The sequence below is a fragment of the Platichthys flesus genome, chromosome 24 (assembly GCF_949316205.1).
Source record: "Platichthys flesus chromosome 24, fPlaFle2.1, whole genome shotgun sequence".
Lineage (NCBI taxonomy): Eukaryota > Metazoa > Chordata > Actinopteri > Pleuronectiformes > Pleuronectidae > Platichthys > Platichthys flesus.
The window spans coordinates 14,530,957-14,552,106 of NC_084968.1; the positions used below are offsets into that span (position 1 = coordinate 14,530,957).

At 48.1% G+C, this 21,150-nt stretch overlaps 2 protein-coding genes across 4 annotated transcripts; both read right to left on the reverse strand.

The window, feature by feature from the left end:
- Positions 1-147: 147 nt before the first annotated feature.
- On the reverse strand, positions 148-18,866 carry LOC133949844 (solute carrier family 12 member 6-like). Of its 3 annotated transcripts, none has more exons than XM_062383874.1 (27): positions 18,723-18,866; positions 16,003-16,231; positions 11,342-11,436; positions 10,981-11,109; positions 10,059-10,205; positions 9,910-9,964; positions 8,244-8,374; positions 7,863-8,104; positions 7,664-7,791; positions 7,404-7,589; positions 7,147-7,311; positions 6,957-7,055; positions 6,684-6,741; positions 6,420-6,594; positions 6,201-6,319; positions 6,015-6,113; positions 5,800-5,919; positions 5,579-5,683; positions 4,945-5,113; positions 4,674-4,869; positions 4,422-4,591; positions 4,192-4,323; positions 3,968-4,075; positions 3,030-3,053; positions 2,151-2,461; positions 1,860-1,993; positions 148-1,740 (listed from the first exon to the last, which is right to left on the reverse strand). In XM_062383874.1, the coding sequence occupies exons 2-27, from the start codon at positions 16,220-16,222 to the stop codon at positions 1,649-1,651; spliced, it is 3,609 nt and encodes a 1,202-aa protein (XP_062239858.1). In that variant the 5' UTR covers positions 16,223-16,231; positions 18,723-18,866; the 3' UTR covers positions 148-1,648. The 3 variants fall into 3 exon arrangements, with proteins under 3 accessions (XP_062239858.1, XP_062239857.1, XP_062239859.1); XM_062383873.1 differs by lacking the exon at positions 3,030-3,053 and adding an exon at positions 3,730-3,789; XM_062383875.1 differs by lacking the exon at positions 3,030-3,053 and having other exon boundaries at positions 18,723-18,865.
- An 824-nt stretch (positions 18,867-19,690) lies between these two features.
- nop10 (NOP10 ribonucleoprotein homolog (yeast)) lies at positions 19,691-20,779 on the reverse strand. The gene is made up of 2 exons (XM_062383876.1): positions 20,574-20,779; positions 19,691-20,123 (listed from the first exon to the last, which is right to left on the reverse strand). The coding sequence occupies exons 1-2, from the start codon at positions 20,625-20,627 to the stop codon at positions 19,983-19,985; spliced, it is 195 nt and encodes a 64-aa protein (XP_062239860.1). The 5' UTR covers positions 20,628-20,779; the 3' UTR covers positions 19,691-19,982.
- Between the last annotated feature and the right edge of the window lie 371 nt (positions 20,780-21,150).

Genomic DNA, 21,150 nt, shown 5'->3' on the forward strand with positions numbered 1-21,150 from the left:
TTTTTCAGTGAGTGGGTGAAGCTTTTTAAAGAATTGTTTTTTTCTCTACCAACAGTGTCTGCAGGGGGCGCTGCTGCTCAGTAAAAGGTCGTGTTGCTTTAAAATGTTCCAGAACTTGATTAGAAATAATCAAACAAAAACAGCAACTTTTCTTTCAAAATTCCTTTATTTGCTCCGTTGTTTTTTATTTTTTTTAAACGATTCCTTTTTATATTAATGTAATTAAAAAAAGATAAAACTCGGGATCTTTTTCGTCCGTATGTACAAGCGAGACAACAATGTTTAATAAGAAATTACGGTGAACATGAAAGAGTCCCTTCACGATAACGCTGTAGAAAACAAAAAGGACAAAAGCATGAGAGTGGAATCAAACACCTCGAGTCTACGGCTCCGAACTTCAGCAACGAGCTCCCGATCGCGTTCAGACTCACAAACACAGCGGGAGGTGACGAGCTCACACGACACAATGCAGCAAACACTTTCAAAGAGAGGGAATGGAACACACAAATTCATCGTGTCAAGTGTACACATCTAACGCACACACACTCTGAGTGACAGTTTTCCCAGCATGCAGTGCAGCGGTCCTCTCCTCAATGGTCCAGTGTGTCAACAACTCGTCTTCTTTCCGATTCTCTCACAACAAAAACAACCGTAAAGTTCGTCCTCGTGCTCAAACACACGTTCACCTCCGACTCTAACGAATGAACTATTCACATGCAGTCCAACGGGGGTGGGGGTGGGGGGGGGGGGGGGTATGGCACAGACACAGAGAAGTGCTCTGATTACGTCCTTTACATCGGTTTGATCCGTTGTACTCGGATCTTTATCGACTGGGACAAACCACAGACTGTAAAATAAAGATGGAGGACACAACGGCTCCTAAAAAGTGAAGCCAAAACATCTGATACCCCCTGGTGGCCGGCTTCATATTGTACAACGGGAGGGGGCGGAGACATGTCGTCCATCTTTGTTTTTACGGTCCGAGCCGAACCATCTTAACCACTTTAAACCGAACCCACTTTAAACTTCACTGTGGCTTCTGGTGGATATCTGAAGAACAGAGGTTCGTTCTGATTGATTTCAAGTTAAGAGATGCACAGAAGCTCGCTGACGTTTGGTGGACGAAGCACGGGGCAGGTTCGAAACAGACCCGGAGGTACGGTAAGAACATGTCTGCGTCTTTCAGGAGACACGAACACACTCGGATCAGAACTGTCACGTCTGGTTCCAAAATACAATCTGTACAAAAAGCAACCCTGAGTCTGTTCAGACGCTGCTCTGGAGTCCGTGCTCCTCACTGGTTCCTCACTGGTTCCTCACTGGTCCCTCACTGGTCCCTCACTGGTCCCTCTGCCGTCGCACAACGCTGGTCCCTTCTCTCACAAGCCGACAAACCTTCAGACACACACACACACACACACACAGACACTCGTATTTTTCATTTTTTTTTCCTTTTTTCACATTGATGGAATTGAGTTTCTGTTTCCCAACGCAAGTGGAATGGAAACCCTCGTCGTGAGAGGAACGTGTACAGAAGGAAAGGATGAGGGCTGGTCGGGGTGTCGACTGTCTCTCTTTTGGACCCCCCCCCCCCCCCCCCCCCCCGTCTCCCTGCTTCTTTAACGCTGAATTCCTCTCTCCTGGCCAATCAGGAGTAGATGGTGATGACCTCACTTCCTCCGCCTCTGACCAACAGGACGCGCTCGAGTCCTTCTGTCAGGACCTCCAGGAACTCCATGTCTGGTCCACGAGTCAAGGGAAACAAACACATTTTTGTTAAGTGTCACTACAGAGGAGACAACAGACACACAAACAGAGCGACTCAGAGCTTCCTGGAGAAGCCGCGGTGAGAAGGATACAGTTCTCGTCTCCCTCCGTGTTGCGGGGGGGTCCTGGCATGTTGAGCAGGACGAGTCGGGCGTCGTGGGACTTGTTGGCGATGACCTCGTTGAGTTTGACGGCGGTGTGCATCCTCCTGACGTTGGAGTGATCCCTGCAGGAGAAACACAGAGCATCTCAACACCAAATCAAATCAGAGTTTATTGTCACATGCACCAATGACAGTGTCATCGGAGCAGTGAAATTCTTATGACATGGCAGGATGTTTTAATGGCGTCCAGTCTGTGACCTTGTGACCTCTGTCCACTCACGGCCTGATGCTGAGCATGTCTCTGAAGCCTTCGGGGGTGGAGCAGCCGGAGTGCGTGGCCCTGTAGTGCAAAGTCCTCTCTTTGGTCCAGGTCATCTGAACTCGACGGTTGTGCTCGCAGTTGCCGCCCCCGCTGCTGCTGCCGCCGCCTCCACCGCCTCCACCTCCACCACCTCCTCCTCCTCCCCCTCCTCCTCCGCCTCCTCCACCAGTCGCTGCCCTCTCTCGCTCGACGCCGTCGGTGTCGTCGTCCTCGTCGGATCCGATGCTGGTGAGACGCAGCATGGAGTTGCGGTCCTTCACCAGCTGGGCCTGAAGGACAAAGACAAACGGGTCGTTTCTCACCTGGTCACCTTTAGGACCTTTGTGTTCTGACTCCTCCCTCTTCTACTCCTGACTCCCTGTACCTGTGCGCCTCCTTTGCAGGAGTCAGACGTGACTCCGGTTCTCCTGCACCGGGGGGGGGGGGGGGAACTCACCTACAACACAAGGTCACCTAATGTGCTAACGAGACAAAGGGAACAGAGGTCGCTCTGGGGAACAACTAGAGGGACACGACCTGAGATTCAGAAGTGAGTGATGCAAAGAGAACTGTGAAATTAATCCTTCAGATAAACACAAAGAAGAACGGATGAATTTTTAAGATATTTGTGGTTTTTAAAAGTTCCGAAACCAGTGAAGTTTGCAGTTCTTTAGCCCCCTGCTGGCCATTTGACAGAATTCAGGTTTCAGGCAAGTCCACATTTGCTTCACTTCAGGAGTTTAACCATAAACATAATGAAAAATAACTATACCGGTTATTTTACACACTCTGTTTTTACACACGACTAACGTCTGAGCTGCTCTACTACACCGAGCCGAAGCCTCACAGCAAACTTACATCATCAAAACTCCAGCGATCCCTCTGAGGCAAAGGGAGACAACAGCAGCTTTAATTGAGTCGGGGGGGGGGGGGGGTTTCTATCATTTGACATCTTTTTTGAATCTTAAATTAGATTTCAATAATAAAATCTTATGTGGAAACTACGCCTGAGTAGCAGGATCCTGTTGAAGAAGACATTCCAAGGATAATGTTGTAATATTACAGGTATAAGAAAAACATCATAATATTCAGTAAAAAAACAAGATCACTAATATTTCACTCTATTCTCACAACATTTTTGTAAAACTAAAATGTTTTCCTCGTAATATTAAAACATTATCCTCATTAAATTACAACATTTCTGTCTTGTAACAGTGCAACATTATTCTTAATACTAATATTACGACTTTATTTATCTTTCCTAATACTCAAAGTTCTACTCTAAGCATTTCTACATCTTAATAACATGTGCTCACATTTCACACATACACTCAGAGGAAACTGTTGTTGGGGATTTTTGCTTTAAATTTACTTCTTTATTTTCTTCTTTACAGGTTACTGATTTAATTCTGAGACGATAACTAACATTCAAAGGTTCCATAAAGTCTAACGGCTCAAAGTGTCTGAAACCTTCTGGAGTTTCCTTCGCTTTTAACTTCCTCTTCTACAATTTGATTAAATTCATGAACTCACATCTGTCCATAACCACTGACCTCACCTGAGACTTTGAAGCGCCACCTGCCTCTGGCCTACTGCTGCTGCTACCAGGGTTTCCCTGCTAAAATGATGCACGACATTCACAAGATAGAATAAGATGTGAGTGTGTTACGACTCATCTGGCACACAACTCATGTTCATGTCGACAACGACTCGAACCCGATCATCTAACCCCAGGTCCCACGTACAGTTCAGGTTCCCCTGGGTTCAATGTTCGCGTACAGTTGGACTTTTCTCACCTCTCGTTCCCGGTCGGATTTAGAAAGTCTCATCTGCCGGAGCATCTGGGATCTCTGCTCCATCATCAGGGTGCGCTCGTACGTGTACGCACTGATGTCGCTGTCGTGCTGAGAGGAGAGTCGAGCAGAACAGAAAGATCCGACAGAGTGAGACCTCTTTCCAAACAAAGCTGTGTGTGTGTGACATTAACTAGTGTGTGTCAGCTACACCGGGAGCAACGCACCATCTCCACCACTTCCACCTCGGCCTCGATGCGGAGGTGATAGAGGAAGGTCGCCAGATCCTTCTTCATCTGAATCGAATTATCCTCCATCTGGGCCACTGTGAAGATTCTCATCGCACACTTACGCCATACCTGAGGGGGGGGGGGGGGGGGGGGAACAGTCAAACAAAGCTGCTCGAACATCACATCCTCTCAGATTTGATAAAGATATTGGAGATGCGTTCAGGGACCTTGTGCTGGCGCAGGAGAAAGGGCAGCAGCATGAGCATCCCCCCGTCGTGGACGATCCACCAGACGTCGATGTAGCCCTCGGTGCAGGGCTCACTGCTGCTGGGGAACAGGGAGATGTTTTTGGGAACCAGCAGTGCCAGGTGGCCGGCGGTGGTCACCCGCACGGTGTCTGCACGGAAGAGAGGGGGGGGGGGGGGGTTAGTGAGTTTAGTGAAAAACAACAGCAGATGTGACAGAGCTGGTGGACTCACTGATGAAGGTCTTCCAGGACTGCGGGTCCTCGCTCTGCCTCCAGGCGTGAGGCCAGCCCATCACCACCGTGTTGGGTTTCATTCCTCCCAGGCCGCTCGACTGGATCATGTGGCTGATGCCCTCGCGCGGCTTCTGGGCCACGATGCACTGACAGAAGCCCTTCACCCGCTCCTTGTCCATCAGGTGCTTCAGAGTCTGAGCAGGACAAACACAGGTGAGAGCAGGAAACGTTTTCTAGAGCCACAAAGCTAGGTGAAGATCTTCTCCGACCTGCTCGGCAGCGAGCGCCTCTCCGTAGCTCTGCAGGAAGTTTCCAGAGACGACGGTGCCCACGATGGTCAGGCCCTTCCCCGCCTTCAGCTGGCTGGCGAAGGTCAGCAGGCGAGGAGACTTCACGTGGGCGTCTTCATCGAGCTTCAGCAACACTAAGAGCTGAGGCCTGGAGAAGAACAAGCAAGACATGGATTCACCCGGAAGATCGAGAGGATCGGTGTCTGTGAATATTAAAACTTTCACGTTTCTGATGAATCTGCTTCGTTTGACATTTTGACATCTTGTTTTTTTTTTAAATTAGAAGAATCCATATTTGGAGGAGCAGGGGGCGGAGCTGCTTTCTTTATAGAGACTACCAGTGGAGTCGCTCTCTGCTGGCCAGTCAAGAGAATACAGGTTTTAGGCACTTTGCTTTTCAGAGCTGTAATCTTCGTCCGATTAACCGCTATATAAATATAATTCAATTATGACTTTAAATAGAAAACTTGAATCAGTAAAATAAATTTCGTCTGTCAGGCTCTACAGAAAATCATTATATAATAATTTTAAAAGCAGTAGAAATAGAATTGGGAAACATGCAGGCGTCTTTGTCCATCATCTTGAGTTCATTGTTCATGTTGTGGTTCAGTACCTCCAGTTCTTGGTGTGTGGTGGTCCCTCCTCCAACCTCAAGAGGGCGTAGCGGGCAGCACTGAGTGACAGGCCGCGGATCCCATCCCCCCACTCCTTCTCCGCTCTGACACACACAGAACATATATATATGAGGATTCAAATACTCTGATGCGTCATGAGTTTTCTTCGACCTCCGCAGACAAGCAGCTATCCAGGGGACACGTCTCCATGGCAACATACCCGTTGTACTCGATGTACTTGTAGATCATGCCAGCGATCACCATGGCGATGATTGCGTAGAGCCAGGAGGAGATGAACATCAGCGCCAGGCAGATGATCATCCCCAAGAACGACAAGGTCCTGGACACCAGAGCCAGAGATCAGTGCTCGTGAGAAGCTGTGATGTAGTGTGTGTGTGTGTGTGTGTGTGTGTGTTTGTGTGTCTGTGTGCGTACCAGTGGTAGTAGGAGAAGCGTGGCCTCCAGTTGGGAGTTCTCAGGAGGGTCTGGAGGGCACAGGCCAGGTTAACGAACAGATAGCACATCAGGAAGAACCTAGATGGAGAGAATATGAATCAATCATATTAATAACAAGTGTTAGAATTCCCCCCCCCACCACACTGATACACAGCTGTGTCTCACATTGTGAGGATGGGAGCCACCAGGTCCAGAGAGGCGATGAGAATCCCCAGCTCAGCGATCAGGCCCGTCAGCAGCAGGGCCCAGGTCGGCTCCCCGTTGCCCTTCCCATGTCCAAACACCTGGACGAGAGGACAAAGGGACAAAGGGACAGTCAGTGTCTTCACAAAACACTTTCTAACGATAACCATGTGGATTTGAGTGAATGACAGCAGCTCCCACCCGGAGGAAGGGGATGACGTTGTCCTTTGCGATGGCCTGGAGGAGGCGTGGCGCCCCGGTCAGCGACTGCAGGCCTGCGCCACACGTGGAGAAGAAGGAGCCGATGACGATGACCCAGGGCGTCGGCCACGCCAGAGTCCCCACCACCAGATTCCCTTTCACCGAGTCGCCAAATCTGCAGGGGGGAAAAACACACGTCAAGTGTTTAGAGTGTAGAGGGGAACAGAGAGACACAAGGACACGGATTCAAGGTGTCTGACTGACTTGTCTCTGAGGACGACCCCGTCGATGCAGGCGCCGAACAAAACCACACTGGTCAGGTCTGGACGAGGCGCTCAGGGAAACAACCGGCCAATCAAATGAAAGCAGTGATTACTGAAGCTGAAGTGAGGGGGTTTTAATTGGGTGGGAAATGAATGCAATAGATCATTTCATGTAAGTTAACCAGTCAAAAGAAACAGAAGGTTGTTGTCTTCACAGAGGGAAGCTGATTCAAACCTCCTGGTTACTGACAGGTGTTCTGTTCTGAAAGGATACAGACGATGGAGGTGGTGAGGATGGCCAGGATGGTTCCAATGGGGATCGAGCGCTGGGCATCCTTCAGGTCCCCCGACCGGTTGGAGCCAGCCATTATTCCTGAGGTGGAAAACATGAAGAAGAACCGGGTAGCGTTCGCTGGTCGAGCGTTGCAGGAGGAGAAAACAAGAGGAAGCAGAGATGTGTGTACCTGTGACCGAGGGGAAGAAGATGCCGACCAGCAGCGTGAACGAGGTGGTGATGTCAGCAAACACGTACGGCTGGTGGTTGGAGGCGGGGGGGGAAAAATGAGAGGAGTTGACGGAGCCTTTCTCCACCACGTCCCCTTTACTGAGGTAGGAGCTCCACACGTTCTCTGTGAGGAGCAGATTCCTAAGTTCAAGTCTGAAAACAGCCCTACACACACACTCTTAAAGACACACACACAAATACACAAACACACTCTACCTGAGATGATCCCACTTGCCAGACCGGGGATCCCTTTGATCTCGGAGAAATTGTTGGACATGAAGTATTCGTCGCAGGAGGCGTTGAGCTCGGGGCCCTGGCAGAACTGCTTCCACAGATACGTGGTGTCCTCCACCAGAGCAGGAATCTGGCCGGGGTCAAAGGTCGGGGCCTCCGTGCTGTTTTCTGTCGGGACGGACAACAGGAAGTGATGAAACCTGAATGGAAGCGACTGAGCTGTGGAAGGTCACTGAACCCACCGGTGGTGAGGGTGAAGTTGGCGTCGTCTCTCTCCACGGGCTCGCCGGCCGGCAGCAGGAGGGTCTTTGCACACTGGCTGTCCACGATGACGTGCCCGTTGATGGTTCGATTCCCCAGCATGCACACGCTGCAGACAGACAGCTCGGTCAACACGGGACAGTTCAGCGATTGGTCAGCGTTGTGTAAATCATGACTTACGGAAACTGTGGCGGTTTGAAGGCGGAGACCAGCGCTCCGGCGTAGATGGAAACGATGGAGACGATGACGCAGGCCAAGAAGATGGAGGCCAGTTTGTTGACGTACTTTACGCCCACAAACACCAGCAAGGACATGAGGAGGAGACAGATGGAGCCGTAGACACGCATGTTGTTCAACATGGCCGCCGCTTCGCCCTCGGGGGAATTGGACTCAAAGATGGCCGCCTTGGGTGCTATGTACATCTGGAGGAAGGAGGGAAACAAAAGTAGACGTAGTATTATTATCAAAGCCCTGTGAGAACGGGCGCTAACGCAAACTAGAGCAACAACAGACGATAACAGTCGCTTCTAATGATGAAGATGAGAAGGAGGAGGAACCCACCAGCAGGATCTCGATGGCGCCCAGGATGTACATGGCTCCGGCAAAGGTGGTTCCTAGGTAGAAGCAGATGCCCACCGCCCCCCCAAACTCCGGACCCAGAGAGCGGCTGATCATGAAGTACGAGCCTCCCGCTGGAGAGGGGGAGGAGAAAGAGCGAGAGGGACGGGGGGAGGGGAGAGAGAGAGCGAGACAGGTGGTGCATCAGGGTAGAACCACAGAAGGAAAATAAAAGATAAGGGTGGAAAGCAAGGAGGAGGAGGAGGAGGAGGAACAGAAGAGGAGGAGAAAGAAAGACAAGAAGAGGAGATGGGATGGATGGTTAGTAACAATTTGATGTTATTAGAAATAAGCACAAAGTTCTACATGAAACCTTGGTTCAAGGAGACAGAGCAGAACTTTGGTCAAATCGTATCCACGCAGCTCAGACTCCACCTGAGCTCAGATACAATTTGAACCGGTTCAAACCACATCACGTGAAACAGCCTCTACACGTTCACTACAGAGTCACAGTGCAGAAATCAGTGTTTGGTTTCCAAACTGCACCTCAGACAAAGAGTGTGTACATCAGACAAACAGGCAACACAACGTTGTGATTGGAATGTGTGTAAGTTCCATGAGACACAACAACATATTCAACAGATGAACTGAAACCATTGAAACATCCGCTCAGGAAGTTCGCCAACGGAGAAACTTTATGAACTCAAAGTAAAAAAGTAAAACAGCCAATCAGCTTCAGTCTCAGTAGAAGGAGGGGGAGGGATTTAGGAAGCCAAACACTTCAGGTTTCATCCTGAGACTGTAAATAAAGATGGACTCAGGAAAAAGAAGAATCCAGATCCTCCAGATAGACCCTATGACCTACTGACCTCTGTCCAGGTCATGAGCTCATCAGTCTGTTATCAGCAGGACTCATTTTGGATCTGAATAAATTCAATCTGTGGTGACAGCACTGGTGAGGAGCTGTCATGGCGTCCATCTTTATTTTACGGCCTCTGTTTTAACCACAGTTAACAACACGTGTTTACTACCATCTGGAAGTAGATGGTGAGAGAGCTCGTAAGACAAGTTAGACGTTAACTATCTATGTTCAGTTATTACAATGTCACATGCTCGTGGAATTATCTCACTACTTTGGCAGTTAGGAGACTCGGCTAGAGGCGTTTTAGTGAGAGGTCAGTGGAGGTTAAATGTCCCTGGGTATTTAATGTGTGTGCAGACAGAGAGGGACAAGTGGACAGAGGGAGAGACAGGACAAAAAGAAACCACATTTATTACAGGAACAATAAACACTTCATCAACGCTGAGGCAGCAGGAGGACGTGAAGGAGGACGTGAAGGAGGACGTGAAGGAGGACGTGAAGGAGGACGTGAAGGAGGACGTGAAGGAGGACGTGAAGGAGGACGTGAAGGAGGACGACCTGGAGAATGACCTGACGGGACAGTTGGGACCGGGTGGAGGAGGACACCCGACAAATCTGTCTCTGACCGAGTGAATACATGATGCTGGACAGCCGACGTATGAGGAACAGCCCGTCGCACCTCCATGGATCAAAGGTCAAAATGTCAGGGTGAGATTTAACTGGAGGTTTAATGAGGGAGGTCACACCGATGAGGAGAGGAGGAGAGGAGGAGAGAGGAGGAGAGAGGAGGAGAGGATGAAAACCTACCTGGTACGACTCCGTTAGTGGCGATGGCACTCATCGATATCGCCGTCAACATCGTCTGAAGTGGAGAAAAGAGACAAGCAGCTCAAGTTAGAAGGTCTTTTCTAAATCACCCGTCTGATCCCAGTCTGCCCACTGACCCCAGGACTCACACAGCAGCAGCAGATGAAGACGATGGAGAGCGCCTGCAGCACCCCGGCGTTCCCCACCACCCAGGTCAACCGCAGGAACAGGATGACGCCGAAGATGTTCTGCAGGCACGGCAGGTAGACGCCCATGAAGGTCCCCATCTGGGGCGACTGGAGGGAACCAGGAGAGTCGTCATCAGGAGCCAAACACAGAACAGAACGTGAGGAGAACAGGATATAACATGGAGGAAGTGGAGACCCGTCGTCTACTACTTCACTCATGTATCCATTTTAATAAGTTAAGCCCTGACACTACAGCACCATAACCCCCCGGAGTGAAGTTAATGTTTATCCTGAACACACATTGTGGCCGGAAGGAGGATTAAAGATGTTTGTGTTCGACTTTCACCGGCTCCTCGTCGGCAAATAAGATCCTGCAAACACTCAGAGCAGGGTGGTGAAGCAGTGAATGCCTCTGAGCCGCCACCACAGAGTCTTATCTGGAAGACTCGGCTCCGGATCAGCCGAGGCTTCAGAGCGGATCAGGGGACCACCTCCTGCTCTTTCAGGTCGATAGTTGGAGGTTTCACAGGGCCTCCAGGTTTAATCTTTAATGTGAATCTCTAGAGATCCGTCTCGTGTCTTTACCTTTTACATCCTGATGTTGTTTTAAGTGCTACAGATCATTTATAAAGAAAATTACTGTGGATTTTAAATTTGTTTGAGCTGAATCAACAGGGATTCACGGGAAAAGTAAACTGCTATTTCATACTGGTCCATACATTTGTGTCTGGGGCATTTTCCAAAGCACGTATTGGAATCAGAACAACTCTATAAAGTTCTGATAAGATTGTTTTATTGAGGGAGCAGCTCTGTTACGTGCTTCCCTTTGCTTTTATTACTTTACTGCATCTTTGAAAGTCCTCCTGAGGACTTTGAGGTTTACCTTGCCTGGTTTCTTCTTCTCACCGATGCTCTCGGCCTCCTCGTGCTCCTTGGCCCCCTGGGTCAGGTTGGTGTAGTTGGCCAGACGACTGAGCAGAGAGGACACCTTGGGCCGAGTGTCCATCTCCTCCTGTGAGATGAAGAAGAAGAGGGTAGAAAAGAGAGGGGTGAGGAAGAGACAGAGCAGGGACAGGGTGTAGATATGAAGGGAAAGAGAGGAAGGGTGAACAAGTGGGTGAAGATGAAGAAAGATGGAGGAAAGAAAGGATGGAAGGCAACAGATATCACATATATTGTTGGAGATAGAAAATAGAATATTTTTGAATATTTACAACGTGATTAGAATGTGTTGCATTGCGAACCTCAAATAAGGCCAAGTTCCTGTCGTAGAAGTCATCATCATCCACCCCGTGGCTGTTGTTGATGTAGACGCTGGAGATTTTAGAGTTTCCTTCACCTGGACGCAGATAGAGACAGAATGAGACAAAGAGACGAGGGACACAGCCTCTTCAACATGTCCATCCCGTCCCCGCGGCTGTTTGAGGTCGAGTCGCTCTCAGGTTCATTTCCACCTCACGCAGACACGCACAGTTTCATACATTGTCACCGATTCAGTTCCACCTCAGTCAGCACCGGCCTCTGCATCAGCAGCCGCTGAGTCAGCAGCACCACTTCCCCCCCGCTCACTCTCACGCTGACGGCAGCGAGCGGCCGGATGCACTTGAGTGAAGGACACGCGACACACGAGAGGACGCGAGACCCAGTTCATGGTGGAAGGAGTCGACTGTGATAACAACGTTGTGTTGTGTGTAAATAAGATTGTTACTCTTTGTTGTCACAATAATTCTGAGTGATTCTCTTTGTCTCAAGTTAACACACAAACGATTTATCAGACGCTGAATAACAATCAGACGATTTGAGCCGTTCACTTCGGTTTCAGCTTTTAAGTTTGTCGATATAAAAACGTTTATATTACAGAATAAATAATGCAGAAAAACATTTGTTTTCTTTGTATTCAGTTATTTATAATAAACTTGTAAAGTATCAAGTCTCAACGACATGTCTTTTTCATAAGGGTTTCAAAAAGCATCTCAGGAATCATTGATCATTTATTATATATATCAGACAATATACTGCTATCAGATATGATTGACTGATATCTAGTGTTTATCCAGCTTGACTGAATTTAACGGGATTTTTCTTTCTAGTGAAAAACGAGTAACACTCATTTCTTTCAAATCTACACACAACCTCGTGAATATTAACTGTTATAACCCGATCATTTTATGAACCACGGCTTAACATTGTTAAGATGAATTAATATTCTAGAGCCCAGACATAAAACTGCACGAAACACAAGCTGAAACATCCCAGAATGCATCAGCTACATTTTTAGAACAGAGCATCTGCTGGTTACACAAGAAGAAAATACCAGCATGTGGCTGGTGGGCGGTAACTTCCCAACACATTCCTTCATGTGGCCCAGAGGCAGAGTGGGAAACTGCTGGTTAATATTCAAGTTGTCGCGCTGGGAGAAGATTCACCAGCTTGCTCGTTGGGCTTTCTGGTCTCATGGTTCTCCTTCATACTGGTGAAAAGGTGTTTGGATGAGCACAGATTCTCGTGAGTGAAGTTCACACGTGAGTCGGACACAGATCGAGTGTCCCTCTGGTATGTTGACGTCTAACCTGTTCACCAGGGACAGCCTCAGTGTCTTTTGGTTTCAACACTTCCTGAATGCTCAGACTGTCTCAGACTGTCTCAGCCTGACGGACTCGGCCTGATGTCATGTTTCTGCCCGACACAGCAGAGGCTCCAGTTTCCCTTCTGTCGCCTAGTTGAGAATGAATCTGTGCTCGGTGTTGACGACCTGATGAGGAGGGATTACCAATTATAGAGCTCGATTGATTCATCAGTGGATTTGAGCCTGACAGACATTTTATCAGCATATTTGCAGATATATTTACATTATAGAATGAACAATGCAGATGAGATGGGCATTTATGTTTATATTTACAATTAGGTTCATGAATAAAATGTAAAATATCAAGCCTCAATTACATTTCTATGTTGTTATGGTTTGATAACATCTCAGGAATCCTTGCCAATGTTATCTATGTAAATATATGAATATGTAAACTTCATGTCGAATGTTTCAAACTTGATTTTTGGCAGAACATTTTAAGTTGGTCTGTCAAAACCAGACGAATAGAGGAAAGACCTTATTGAAATTATGTTTTTCCACTATTTTCTGACATTTTAAAGATCGAACAATGACAAGGAAAGAAAATAAAAACTTGTTCTTGTCTTGAGTCAAAATCCTGAAGCTCCTGTTTCTCACCTGTGACTTTTCTAAGATTGTTGACTGAAGGTTCTCAACAGTCTGTCGAACAAAGAAGACACATGACGACATCACCTCGAGCTATGGGAACTCGTGAAAGACATTTTTCACCATGAACGTGGGCTTCTGCTCATTTATGAATATTTGTGAACAATACACTTTTTTGCTGTCTGTGCCTCTGCAGAGGAAAACAACAGTCCTGTGAAAACCTGCAGTGCTCACGCTCAAGTCTACACAGAGGAACACAGCTGTCCACAGTGTGCGTGTTCCCAAGAGGAGAGGACATCAGCACACATCAGTACGATGCCTGTGTGTGTGTGTAGGTGTGTGTTTTTTTGTGTTTGTGCAACCGGTAACACAGAAAGCTACTGGAGCCAGGTGTGCGTGTGTGGACATCAAATTCAATTCTTCTAACTCTATCGGCATCAAAACCAACGGATCACAGAGCTTTTGACCTTTCTGAAAATAACCCTCTTCCTCCAGCCTCTTCTCTTCCTCAGGATCTTCACTCGTTCTTTTTTTAAACCTCAGCATCACTCTGTCCGCTCGCTGCTTTTCTCTTCCAGCTGCCGGGCAAATGTGATAGATTTACTTGTGTGGGGGACAGACAGAGAGACAGACAGACAGAGGAACGGACAGACAGAGAGGGGGACAGACAGAGAGGGGGACAGACAGACAGAGGGACGGAAAGACAGAGGGACGGAAAGACAGACAGACAGAGGGACGGACAGAAAGAGAGGGGGACAGACAGAGAGGGGGACAGACAGAGAGACGGACAGACAGAGAGGGGGACAGACAGAGGGACGGACAGACAGAGAGGGGGACAGACAGAGGGACGGACAGACAGAGGGACGGACAGACAGAGAGGGGGACAGACAGAGAGACGGACAGACAGAGAGGGGGACAGACAGAGAGGGGGACAGACAGAGAGAGGGACAGACAGAGAGAGGGACAGACAGAGGGACGGACAGACAGAGAGGGGGACAGACAGAGAGGGGGACAGACAGAGAGGGGGACAGACAGAGAGACGGACAGACAGAGGGACGGACAGACAGAGAGGGGGACAGACAGAGAGACAGACAGACAGAGGGACGCTCTGCCTTCTCCCAGCCACAGCATCACAGCAGCCTGATCGAAGCTCAAATCGGATCAACCAGCTCGATTTCTATTTATGGAAGCTCATTAGACAACGTGGGGCTTCCTCACTACTATGCCACTGCTTGAGTGGATCAGTGAAGCTAATACAGTTACATCTCTCCACGGTTATCCCCCCCCCCCCATGTTGAGCCTGTGAATCATCACAGCTATTCTTAAACACTGGGGGAGAGTGAGTTACTGCACGGTCACGGCAGTCACAAGGAGCGTGGTCAGTGTTTCTCTTTGTCCACTCACCTGAACTCAGGCTACATCCATAAGACCATGATCCCTGTCCGAACTAACACGCGTGACATCATGCTGTTGTTAGGAGCAGAATTGTCGTAGGTTGCTCGTCTCCTACGCAGGTAAACAGCTGTATCATCGTAGAACACAGAGCTAAGACAACCGGGTCGGTAATGCTTGTTGCGCTCTACACTGGTACCCGAGGCTAATCTGAGGAATCAGCAAAGCTAACATCAGGAGCGAGAAAGACCCGGTTTCAAGTGGAATCAGAGTAGAGAGGCTGCAGCTTCCCGAGATGTGAACTGAGCGCGCGAGGAAAGGGTTCTGCTGTCAGCTCCCATTAAGAGAAGAAGTGGATCTGTGGTGGGCTGAGCAGCAGCAGCAGGTGGGGGATGTGAAACCTACATGAAGATCACACAAGGTGCACATTTCACTTCTGTTATTGTTCCCGCCGCCGGCTCAGTGCAGTGACGGTGGCGTTGAGCTACTGCTCAATTTGTCCCGGCCCCCCCGAGGCAGCCCCCTGGGGACCAGCTCTTACTCAGGAAACAAATGTGCGAGCGTAATGACCCAGAGAGGAAATAAACCCATTAAAGAAAACGCCTTGTTAGACTTGAGACGTGCGTGAGGATGAATCTAAAAATAGCACTTCTCTTTCGACTTCCCTTTCAAAACATTTTGGACACGGAGACGATTAAACCCTTGTGAGCTTGAATGTCTTTCTGACCCAAGGCTCCTTTCTATTCTGCAGTCGGTTGTTGAGATACAGAAAATAATACCAATAAGGAAAAACAATGGAAACAAGAGCAGATTGGTGTTTTCTTGGACTGACAATGAGGAGGAACTTAAAGTCGTCCTTCATCCTCAAAATGATTTCCCTCCAAACAAACACAGATTTGTCTTTACTGAATTTGTCCAGTGACGACATACTGCAGAGAGAGAACCTCTCTCTCCCCCTCTCTCTCTCCCCCTCTCTCTCTCTCCCTCCCTCCCTCTCTCCCTCCCTCCCTCCCTCCCTCCCTCCCTCCCTCCACGACAGGTTCACGTGTTAGAGCCAGTGTGACATGACATGCTTATTTCTCAGCCGGCTGGTTTACACACGTGGATTAAGCCGACTGTGTCAACCTAAGCAGTTAAGATTATATGAGGGATTACATACAATAGAGTGACACCTTGTGCAAACTGCTGTCAGGGTGTTCGTCCACCATAGAGAGCGTGAACACGCCTCGTCACGTATGTTCATACGTTTTAAAACAAATGAACTTGTGTGTGTTTTGTGATTCACTCGTGTGTGTTCTTCACCTTGCTCTGTGTTGCTGTCGTCGGGCGTCTCCGTCCCTGCCCCCCCCGCGGTGGCGGTGGTGGTGGACGTCTCGCTGTGCGGGTCACTCCGGTTGACGCTCTCCCTGGAGCCGAAGCGCACGCGGGCGCCCGATCGGGAGCTGATGTCCGGGGACGTGTCCGACAGCCCGGGGAGGTCCTCCGCCTTGGTGGGGGTCACGGTGAAGCGCACTGATGCCATGGCTACTCACTGAGAGGTGGAGAGGAGAGGAGGTTATAGAAGACGGAGGAGAAGAGGGACCCTAACCCTAGGGGGGGGCTTTGCTGAGCTAAGGGAAGCGTGGCTAGGGTATCTCCCGGGGGATGCTGAGGTATCGGCAGCCTCTACAACTTGTCATTTTGGCAACTGCAGTTCTCCATTGAAGCAAACTGGTCTCTTACCACCAGTCAGGTGAAAGGTTATATTGACCTGTGGCCACGAGGGTCAGATAGAAATGGATTTAGAACTGACACCAGCACAGGACACATAGAGAATAGAGCAGAAGTTAAGCTTGTAAAACAAAGACTGGTCTAAATGAACAGTATCTCAGGATCTCATTGTGAGATGTGCGTGTCCTGTGAACTCCAGTGAGGAAAAGCAGAACTAATCTTAATTTGTTTGTCTGCATCTATATCGTTCTATTATACTAATATATTGGCTGATACATCAGTATATATTAATGCCTGATATTTTCATAGAATAACAATATCCATCGTGGTTGAGCTCCGATTATCACCGAGAGGCAAATACCGTTTTGGAATCATCTGTCACATATTACACGCTCTTTCAATCAACAGAGGCTTGATCCAACACGTCACTCTACTCTATAAAAACAAAGCTGTGGTTACTGGTGAAGTGACTGCGGTTCCATCCTCCCACAACATGACAGCTCTCTGGATGAGGGAGGTGTAAAACAATAACCAGTATGAACCTCAGTGTCCAGCTGGAAGGTGCAAAGTCAACTCCCTCCGCGGCGTCGGGGGGGGGGGGAATAGGTGACAGGGCGGCTGCATGTGGATGAATGGTTGTTTTTAGCTTGGTTGATAATTTAATTATTAAAAGCAGGGCAGTTTGAACCGGTTGTGCTGGTGCTGCTGCCGGTTTCCTCTCGCTCTGCATGCAGGGGCATGGCCCAGGTTCTCTTAACACAGTCTCCCTCACGCTTTGTCAGGAGATGGACAGACAAGGGGGGGGGGGTGCATTGAGTAAAAGGCTGGGTGTCACCCACGAGACGTTATTAGTCTAGACAAACCACATTCACACCCACAGGCAATTTGTATCCACAACAACTCAACGGCGTTTCTTATGATGAGAAGGAAACCAGAGGAATGTTTCACTTCTTCTACTCGTCTCATAACCACAATGTTCTGTCCCCCTGGACAACACGTCCTCACTTCCTGTCCACTTTCGATCCAACCGCAGGAAGATGAGCAGAACATTTTGTTCCCTCTCTGGTAACGCAGCCTGGATTTCTGCTTGTTTAAGCATCTCAGAAGATTTTCATTCTGCTCACTTACATTGACACGCGCTCGTGATAAACTGCACAAGCTGTTATTTAGATCTGGTTCTGTCCGGAATCTAAAGATGATCAGTTTACTTTCATGTTACAGAAATAAATGAGTCAAATCCTCACATTTTATAGTTAATTGAGAAAATAATCAAAATAATCGTCACCTGAAGTCCTGAAATGTTTCATCTGGGTTTAATAAAGAAAATCTAAATCTAAAATTCTCTGTTAAACCTGCTCACATCAATATAATTGTACTTTTGTTGTATTGCTATCGCTGAAAATGTTATTGTGATAAATACTGATTGAGTTGTATTGCCCAGCCTCAAAGATCACTGATGTGAGGAGTTCAGACACAATGAGACATTTAATAAAAAAGGTATATCTGGGCTTTTGGGACATTTTACAAACTGCAGGGAATAATAACTTGTGTAAATAATCCTTACTTGCAGCCCAGGTATTTAATATACGCAAACATAACCAAATTAGTCTTAATCCTCAATTACGCTAAAAAGACTGTTGCTGTGATTATAAATATAGTGAATAGGAGTCAACTTGGTCCTGTTGTTTCTCCTCTACCAGTCGGTGTGGTCGATATTAGACGGAACCAGTGTTTACCAGCGAGGAACCACTGGTTCTTCCAGCTGCTGGTGGGAGCCCAGCAGCTGGAGATGCTCGCCTGTTAGCCGCCTCTCACTTCCCATTCTAAGCCAATTACGCTAACCATAATAATTCTGGCTGGAACCGGTCCCTCCGCACCTCCCGTGTCCTCGGGACTTGTCCCCCGGAGCCGCGGGGACGCTCCGCTCATTCATCCGAGGAACACCCGGACGCCACTCGGCGGTTCCACGACAAAAGGAGATGCGGCATCTGGCGTTAAAACGTCGGCGCTGTGACGCGTCCGAAGCGGCGGAGAGCAGCCGAGAGGAGGGACCGTGTGATCGGCCCCGGCTGGGGGGGACACCGTGGAGGGACAGGGAGTAAAACACGCGCCGGGAATAAGACGCGGGTGGAAGCGGGGGGACATCCCGGGTCCAGCGTGGGGCTCGAGGGGTGTGGAGGTGCAGCTAGCCGAGGCTAACGGCAGCTAGCCCCCGCCGCCGCCGGTCCCCCGTCACCCCGCGAAGCCCCGCACTCATCCCAGCCCGCCGCGGGGCTCCGGGCCCCCGCACGGCTGACTCACGGGGCTCGTACCTGGCTGCGGGTCCCGGTTCGGAGCGCTGCCTGCGCGCGGCGGGTTCCACTCACATCCGGAGACATTCGGCACTTTGGTCCAGCCGAGCCGACACAAAAACAAGCGAGAGAGCGCGGTGTGTCCCGCCTCCGCTGCCGTAGTGTCAGTCTGACCCGCGCATGCGCACTGACAGGAAATGTAGTCCGGAAATCAGAACCCGTCGTTCAGGTAGTTCCTCAGTAACTTGTTTCATCGTCACAAATCCTGAGTTGAATTTCCTTTTGTTACTTTTGGAATAAAAATCATATTCAGTGTTTATTTGCTTAATGTTTGACATTAATGTATCTTATTTAATAAAGTTTTCATTAAATATCTTGTTTTTGATTAACACAACTATTTCCTTTTTCACTTTATAAACAAATGTAAATCGTGTATTTCTACATCAGTTTTACACACTTGCTGTACAGTGTGTATTCACTATGGAACACCTGCCATTCACTTCACACATCGGTCTTGTTTTACCATCCTTTACTAGTGAGAAAGAGAAATATGAACAATACTAACTGGCTGTTAGCTAGCTAGCTTCTTTTCTGGCTAGCAAACCAATACATATAACTGTATATACTGAATAGACTGATATGATTTTGATTATCTTTATCTAGTGTAAATATGGCTTTTCGCAATCATTTCAGATTGACGGCTTAGTGGTCATGAAGATACAGGTGAAGAACAGGATGAGGAAGATGAGCCGATGCTTGGTCTGGATTCTGAATCTCTGATGCAGAGGACCTGACTTTGTACACTAGGATCAACATGGAGTTGTGAGTGTGAAGAATTAATGTCAAGGAAAGTCTTCTTCACTCAGGAGCTGGATCAAAGATACACAGGCTCATTGGACAGCCCCCCCCCCCCCATCGAAGGAGCTTCCCCTGAACGAACCAGGAAAGAATAAACTATAAAAGAATATATCAGAGAAACAACACATGAATGCATTTGTAGAGCTCTCCCCATTAGGAGACACTGTTTAATTTGTCACCTCTAGATTTCATACACACAACAGAAGAATACAGTTCATCTAGAGACCATTTATTCAGCATGAAAATCAAATAACCAAAACTTAAAAAGAACCAATCATGGCATGTAAAAAAATGTTTCTTGGCATCAACGACAGCTGGTTTCCAATACATGTACAGTCCCTCTCTTGGGCCTTGGGTCTCCTTGCTCTCTCTCTCTCCCTCTGTGTTCAAGTCCCATCTTCCCTCCTTCCTCTGCCCCCTCTCTCACAGGATCGGTCTGGGCTGCTGGGTGAGCAGGAGGCCGAAGCGTTTCTTCAGCAGCACCCGGTTCCTGGAGAACTTGTCGTCCGGGGAGAAGCGGGCCGGGTGAGCCGAGCTGGTGGGCTGCCCGTCGGGTCTCAGCTTCTGTCGGAGATAAAGAAGGAAAGAGAACGATCAGTTGAGTTCGCTGAATAGAGGATATATCTATATAATCCCAATATTTTCATATTTCCTTTTGGTTATTCGTCCTTATTTTCCACATTGTTTCTATTGCCTCGGTCTTTACCTTTCCTCGTGTGTATGTAGGTTTACTTATTAATTACAAATCATTGTTTATTAACACTGATTATACGTCAGTGTGTAAGGAGAGTTAATAAAGTTCAATTGACCAGAATATGTAAGAGATTGGAGTGAAACTACATCTTCCTCGTGGAAACACTGGATCTGTGTGTTTGTGTGTATCACTGTGGTTAAAGTGTGATGATTGTTGTGCATTCTGTCATTTAGATCAATAAAGAACCAGTGAGTGTGAATTAAAGCTGGATTATTGGAGCAGTGAACAGAAACATGGCGGATGTAAACAGGTCGCGTTACCTTCAGGGTGTAAATCCGCTCCCCGGTCTCGGTGTCGTAAAACTGCAGAAACATGGCGATGAAAACAAAGCGTCTCTCAGATCCAGAGAAATGAAGTAAAGTCGAGATTATCTCGTTTCCAAAGCGAAAAACACGCGACGCTCGTGATTTCTCTTCTTTCCTCTTCCACGTGTGGCGAAGTCTCAACTCAACCGGAAGTCAGCGCGGATATCCGGTTCGCTCGGGAATGCTGGGAAATGTATTTTTCTGATGTAAGACGCTGTAAAGTTTCCCAAAGACAATTTCTTATTACAATAGGAGATAAACGAAGATGTTACTGAGCTCGATCATTTATTTATAACCCTTAAGATAAAAGTTTAATCCTCAATGTTCACTCACTAGATTTCTTATGGAGCTTTCAGACACATATCATGGGCTTCATCAAAAAGATAGTTTTATTATTATGTAGGAATTTAAATAAAATAAATAAAGATAGATACTGCTGGATTATACGTAGAATCCACTTTCTGTCAGCACGCGTCCTGCCGACAGCTCTGTCTCAGGAGAGCTGATGCTCCAGGACTGGTTAGATTGCATG